The following is a 7,660-nucleotide window of genomic DNA, read 5'->3' as shown; positions in this document are numbered from 1 at the left end:
TGGTCCGACCAGAAGGTCAAACAGAGCCCTGAAAAACCTTTGCTTTTTCAAACACTCCGAGCTGGTTTACTCTTCAGCCTCCAGAAACACCCTCTGCAGCACACTGCAAAATGTCTAATAACATTATAAGATTATAAACATCTATTTGCAGATATTTTACTTGTGTAAAGTGATTTTTCTCTATTCAAATGTTCTTACAACTACTAACAGATAATAAAATCAGTTTAAAAAGGGACCAAATCGTCTAATAATTTTATGACAATATCACACCGAGAAATGTTTTATTGTAGTGCAGGTGGCTCTTAGAACATAAAGATGTCTCATACTGTGGTCCAAATAATCTACATTTGACAACGGGAAGTTTCTTCAGCCATTAGCTTTGTTTAAAAATGTCAATAGTGGGCTGAAGCAGTGTGAAATGAAATGGAATGGAAATGTGATGTGTGGATTGCGTTACATTCAGTTCTGACATGAATTCAACTGCATTTAGTAATAAAAGTGCGCTCAATTCTGAAGAAGCAAATTCTTGCTAGTTGTTTTTCAGCAAAGATATAAAGTGTTGTCAGAAATTAAGAGAAGCTCATAAAGTGCATATATCTATATGGAGCAGAGAGGAGAAAAACCTAAGGCGTTTAAGAAACAAAAGTTACACTATATGGCCAAAAGTATGTGGACACTCCTCCTAATAGTTGACCTATGGTGTTTCAGCTACACTCGCTGCTAACGTGTATAAAATCGAGCAATCTCCATAGACAAACACTGGCAGTAGAATGGATCGTACTAAGCAGCTCAGTGACTTTAAACACAGCACTGTCATAAGATGCGTCTGCCACAAGTCAGTTCATAAAATCTCTGCTCTGCTAGATCTTCCCCAGTCAACTGTAAGTGCTATTACTGTGGAATGGAAGCATCTAGGAGCAACAACAGCTCAGCCACAAAGCAGCAGACCACGCAAACTCACAGAGTGGGAGCACCGAGTGCTGAAGCACATAGCATGTCCTCTGTGGCATCACTCACTACAGATTTCCAAACTGCATCTAGAAGCGACATCAGCGCAAGAACTGTGCATTGGAAGGTTCATGAATTGGACTCAGGAGCAGTGGAAACATTCTCTGGAGTGATGAATCACGCTTCACTATCTGGAAGCCTGATGGACGAATCTGGGTTTGGTGGATGCCAGGAGAACGCCACCTACTGGAATGCACAGTGTCAACAGTAAAGTTTGGTGGAGGAGGGATAATGGGCTGGGGCTGTTTTTCAGGGTCAGTTCCTGGTGAAGCGTGATGTTAATGCTACAGAATACAATGACATTTTACACAATTATGCTTCCAGCTATGTGGGAACAGTTTGGGGAAGAGCCTTTCCTGTTCCAGCATGACTGAGCCCCTTTACAAAAAGTGAGCTCCATAAAGACATGGTTTGATAAGTTTGGTGTGGAGGAACTCCAGTGGCCTGACCTCAATGCCACTGAAACCTTTGGGATGAACTCGAATGTTGATTGTGAGCCAGGACTTCTTGTCCAACATCAGTGTCTGACCTCACAAATGCTACTTTGACCGAATGGGCACAAATTCCCACAGATGCACTCCAAAAATCCATGGAAAGCTTCTCAGAAGAGTAGAAGCTGTTATAGCCATGAAGGGGGTCAACTCCATATTAATGTCCATGGTTTTGGAATGGGATGTCCGACAATCTCATATAGGTTCAGTGGTCAGCTGTCTGCATACTTTTAGCCGTATAGTGTAACTAGTTGGATTTAGTCTTCTTGTCTGTTCCTCTGCCCCTACTATTTAGGCTGTTGTAGAAAACTTAGTAAGTAACTTGGTAGAATCTAGAATAGGAGGTATTAAGGTAATTCACATCAAGTTCTTAGCTTAGCTAAGTTTCCACTCATCTATAAAAGTCTGTAATGATGTCATAGCCTCTTCATTTGGTTGAACAGTGTTTATAGCATTTTAAAAAGGGAGTTCCAAAGTGTTTCTGCATATTTTTGTTTATAGTGTTTTATAATTCAACTATTGAAATGTAAACAAAGTAGTTCAGAGATGTTTGATGTGAAATGGTTCATTGTGGAGACACTGACTACAGTAATGTTGATAGGAACCAGGAGTTGCAGTGTCTACAACACGAATACATTATTCACTATCCAAAACAACCAGAGAACTTACACCCGTCTTCTGTACTTTCACAATGTTGGTCATGGCAAAGTAGTAAAAAAAATGAAAAAATAATTGTTGTTTTGCATTATAATGCCCTGCATGTCCCTCTTCATCATGGATGTATTTAAAGAAATACACTTTAGGCCAAAACCCAGGACTTCAGCAACCAACAGAAAACAACGTCTCAGTCTTTAGCATATTACCATTTCATGTAATAACTTTCTGTGAGGGAGCTTTTAGAAGCAGACATCTGATTCCCATCACCACCGCAACAAATGTGAGCAATTTTGACCTGACACATTTTTATCATTTTGCATCAATTTTGCATTTGTATCAGTTTGGTGCAATGTTGAAAAATTGGTGGAATTCCTCTTTAAAAGAATGTTTAACTGGTTTGTAAAGTAATTGATTCAACATTGAATACTGATATATACAAAATAATATGACTGTGGTGGGTGGGGATGTGTCTTTTAGAGCCCCTAAAGGCCTTGCTGCTTAACTGTGAGCTTTGACTGGCGTGGTGTCAGTGAATGCAGTGCGCTGTGATTGGATAGATTACATCTGCACACCTTTGCCTACACAGTCTTCATTCGGGGAATGTAGCAGTAATGAACTTAAATGCACTGAATATCTGGAAACTGAAAACGTGTGTGCATGACCTCAATGGAAAGAGCTCTGTGACCCAGAACAGTGAGAAACGGTTCATGAACCAAACGGTGTCCCTGGATCAGACCCACGTAATGTGCACAGGGTTGTTCGGGTCAAAACTGTTTTCGTCTTTCAACGGCTGCCACTTTTCATGGTGTTCTTTAAAAATACACAAGGATATTGACACGGGCTGTGAATTCGGTCTGATACAGTGCCGTCACTAAATCTTTGCATTGGATATATTCATCTGTCCAGAGCAAACAGACATTCATTAACCCATTTATTAAATCAGATTTTTACATTTCACATTAGTTTACTTTCGTATTAGTCACACAATTGTTATAGGCAGCAGTAAGATTACCAGAAAGGTTAGAGAGCATGCAACATACTTTAAAATGACGTTCTGTTTAAAGAGCAAACTAAATAAGAATAAAAATGATAACCTCTAATTCACACTGTAGTTGTCTAAAGAAAATAACACAATCTGAACGCTAAATATGATTCAGGGAAAAATAGGAAAAATATGGAAAAACTAACCGCTCCTGTAATCCATGCCTAAAAACTGCAAATTTACATGATTCTATGGAAGTCCGGAGAGGGCATGGGGTAGTTATAATTTTCTGGATTGTTATCTTGAGATAATAAGTTAATTATCTTGTTATCTTGAGATAGCAAAGTTATCTTGAAAAAAGTTAATTATATTGTTATAACAAAGTTGTGTCTTGAGATAATGAGTTAATTATCTTGTTATCTAAAGATAAAGTTATTATCTTGAAATTAGTTAATTATCTTGTTATCTCAAGATAAAAAAAGTTGTTATCTTGAAATGATGAGTTAATTATCTTATTATCTTAAGATAACAAAGTTGTTATCTTTAAGTTAATCATGTTGTTATCTTGAGATAACAAAGTTGTCTTGAAATAATGAGTTAATTATCTTGTTATCTCAAGATAAAGTTTTCTCAGCAAAACGAGTTAATTATCTTGTTATCTCAAGATAACAAAGTTGTTATCTTTAAATAATCAGTTGATGATCTTATCTCGAGGTAACAAAGTTGCTGTCTTGAAATAATGAGTTGTCTTGTTATCTCAAGATAAAGTTGTCTTGAAATAATGAGTTATCTTGTGATCTCAAGATAACAAAGTTGTTATCTTGAGATCACAAGATAATTAACTCATTATATCAAGATAACAATTTGCAAAGTTATAGCAACAGCTCATGGCCTCTCCGGACTTCTGTATGATTCAAATGTGCACACAAATAAAATAAATAGTCATATTCAGTCAAAAGTTTGCACACCCCTGGCCAAATTACGTTTTGTTGATTTTTTTATGTAAAAAATAAGTTAATAATCCTCTACAGAGAACACATTCTGCACATTTTCATGCACAATTACTGTTTATTTGCTGAATTTCACGTTTTGGAAAAAATTAAAAACATTTAATCATTTCGGTTTTGATTTTTCCAATATGTTCAGTGCAGCAAATAAATAGAAATTGACATTGTGCATTAAAGTGTGCACAAATGTGTTCTCTGAAGAGGATATGTTACTTATTTTCACTTAAAAAACCAACAAAGCATGGAATTTGCACACAACTGTATTAAATCAACACAGTCACTGCCAAACGAAGAACTAAAAGGCAAAATTTTGTAAAATATTTTATTCACGTGCACATTTGAATCATGTAAATTAGCACATTTTCCAGTGCATAGCCACCTACAAATCATACATAATAGTAAAAATGATAATAAAATAATACAGAAGTGTCATTTTCTGCTTCAGAGCTCAATCAGTAGTGCATCAGGTTTATTTGAGAGCTTAATTTTTCAGCAGGTCCACCATATTTGTTTTCCTGTTACAGGTTGTTGGCCTTGATATTCCCTAGGAAGCTGCCCACCCTTTGCCCTTAGATCAGCTAACTCCACTCAAACCCGCCCATTCGGTTCCTTTTAATCGATAAGAAAACAGTGAAAAACAACATGCAGCATTGAATTTACTTCATTGAAGACGTGTACATCATTTCCACACAATATATATTACACATTTGTACACATTTGAATGAAGTCAGTCAAGTGCATCACTTTTTTAAGTATATAGCCAGTGGAAAAGAGCGGTACATGCATTGATGCATCCAAACCCAACAGTCTGTGAACCTCTTGTTCAGTGTGAGTGGAGTTGAGGTGCATATGGCTTTAAATTATTGACGATTCACAGACAAGAGTGGACGGCTCACCCCATACAGAGAGCACCATTAACTTCAACAGTGACTAAAAATATCCTAATACACGTCCTGCTGCCATCATAGCGATGCCTTGTTACTTTATTCTATGAGGTCAAACCTTTTTCCATGTTTCGGTCATGGAAAATGGACATGCCTAATGGAAGCTGCATAACAGACGAGCTCTATACTGTAGCAGTTTTTGAAAAATAAATGTTCTATATCGACACAGAGAGTGAGTATTTCTCTAAATACTGCTATTTCATCTGGATTTGCTACTCCTGAACAAGAATTCCCCCAGTTCTGTTTCATGTGTTTTTAAAACAAATACAAAAAGACAGATACGAGTAAGAAGTGAGTAAGAAGTGAGTAAGAAGTGCTAATTCTCAAATACAAACTTCATAAATCTGCTCATAGGACTAATCATGCTTTACATACTATTCATTATATACTATGGTAACAGTACACTTGGCGAAAATAGTGCTTTATGCTTTCAGGGCAAAAAGCAAATGTTCTGTTTCTTAAAGGAATAAACCAGGATTTTTGGGACACTTTATTTTGAGTTGTCCTTTTTAGATGAAACAAACACTCAACGGACTCTTAGTAACATGTCAAAAACATGAGGATTGGGTCTAATTAGGATTAGGATTAAATTAGATAAAAATTAAGATTTTCATTTTTAGGAGTTGAGGTTAAGGCTAGGGTTAGGATTAGGACCAGGGTTAGGTTTTGGGTTGAGGTTAAGGTTAGGGTTAGGATTAGGGCCAGGGTTAGGGTTAGGTTTTGTGTAAGGTTGGTAAAGTTAGATTTTGAGTAATGGAAGTAACATATTAACAACATCTACTTAATGTAAGTAATGTATCAACAGAACAACTACAAGATATTTACTTCAGTGTATTCAGACGCTTCACTACTGCTACTTCACTGATATGTTGTTGATGTGTTACTGATAATCTGTTAACAGTTTATTAATCATCTACAAAGGACCCACTCCAAATAAAGTGTTACCACATTTTTCAACCTAATGTCTACATGCTGCATCTGTAGCATACCTCTGTAGCATAAGTGTGTTTTCCATGACAGTACTTAAAAAAACTCAAAACATACTTATAATAGAAGCCAATGGGACTGTGTTTCAGCATCTGCCCATTGGTTACTGTAGTACAGTACTGTGCAAACAACTAAATATATATTTTTCAGTTTTTAGTTTGTCCAATCTTTGCCTTTATTACAGCCTACATTCTTTGCAGGAGACTTGCTTTCAGTTTCTCAAAGAAATGTGCAGGGATATTTTTCCACACCTCCAAAGTTCAGTCTTAGTAGTTGGTTGCACTTTCTGCTTCTTATGGTCCAAGTAACGTTTAGTGATGTTGAGGTCTGGACTCTGAGAACACCAGCAGTGGACCTTGGTGTCCTTATCTTGAAATTCAATTAGAAACTGTTTGTACTTATCTGCATGCCTTCCATCAAAAGCAATCCACCAACTCCAGACGTTGATATACATCCCCAAACTTGTACACACTGATTCTTTCGTAACTGGTGGTTCTTGATGCGGTTAGAAGAGTTTTTAATGCTTCGGCCGTGTACAAACAGCCTGTTACTTCTATAGATCTCATCAGTTCATAAAACCTTACTACATATTTTGGTGGTCTAGTGCAATTTTTCTTCTTGTCTATGAACTTTTCTCACTGAGGGCTTCTTGACAGCTACATATCCTTTCAGACCCATAGTGCTGAGTTGTCTTCTCACAGTGGAAGGATGGACAGAAACACCTGTGGATGTTTTCAGATCTGAAGCAGCTTGATTTTCTCCTCTCTCTCTAAAGATGAAAGCTTTAAGTGCTGCTTATCTGATGGGGGCAGTTTTGGTGTCTACCAGGTCTTCCAGGTGGTTGTCAGGAGTCCCAATTTTTCTGAATCTTTTAATTTTTTGAACTCTAGTTCTGGAAACTCCTATTTCTGTCACTTATTTTCCTTAGACTTTCTACTTCCTTATATAAGTGGATTATCTTTTATCTAATCTCCTCAGAAACATCAACTGAAAAATGAATAGTAAGACTGTAAATTAAAGAAAGGCAAGCATGGTCTCTGACTTTGGCACAGTACTGTGAGTGTTTTTGGAATCAATGGGATTTCATAAAAATAAAAAAAACAATGTATGTCACCAATGAGGCAGATACAGTTTAGGTTGATAAATGCTGGAGCATTCCTTTACAGGTAACATGTATTAAAAGCACTGACACACAGTCCTGTGTGCATTCTGGCCGAAGAGAGAGGAAAAAGAGAGAACGAGAAAACAGACATAGGTTTGTACAATGGCGCCTGCTTCAGTTGCAGACGAATAGAGCGCGTCCTGTTAGTTTTCCCTTCTTCTCTTTAGCTCATGGTGATCATCTCGTATTTGTCCTTGACCTTGTTCTCCTCCTCGTTTTCTTTCTCAGGCTCCGGATGGTGCAACTCGATCAGTAAGAAGTAAATCACAGCTCCCACCACTCCGCCAACCATCGGCCCGGCCACTGGGATCCACCACCAGCAGCCCCCCGCCCTGAGGAGACAGCAACACTCGTACGTTAACTTCTTTAACATAAGAAAAGCTCAACCAGTTTGCACTGAAGACCCTGTAGTTGCTAAATAA

General features: G+C 37.4%; 1 protein-coding gene across 1 annotated transcript in view; it reads right to left on the bottom strand.

The window, feature by feature from the left end:
• Positions 1 to 4,453: 4,453 nt before the first annotated feature.
• Positions 4,454 to 7,660, bottom strand: part of aqp9b (aquaporin 9b) — a 31,192-nt gene continuing 27,985 nt past the window's right edge. Inside the window, exon 6 of the mRNA XM_036584390.1 lies at positions 4,454 to 7,570. Coding sequence (XP_036440283.1) covers positions 7,402 to 7,570 — 169 coding nt within the window. The 3' untranslated portion in view covers positions 4,454 to 7,401. The remainder of the gene's footprint in view (positions 7,571 to 7,660) is intronic.

The sequence above is a fragment of the Colossoma macropomum genome, unplaced genomic scaffold (genome assembly GCF_904425465.1).
Source record: "Colossoma macropomum unplaced genomic scaffold, Colossoma_macropomum, whole genome shotgun sequence".
Classification (NCBI taxonomy): Eukaryota; Metazoa; Chordata; class Actinopteri; order Characiformes; family Serrasalmidae; genus Colossoma; species Colossoma macropomum.
Note: the sequence above shows the minus strand (reverse complement) of the source record. Positions and strands in the feature narration are given on the sequence as shown.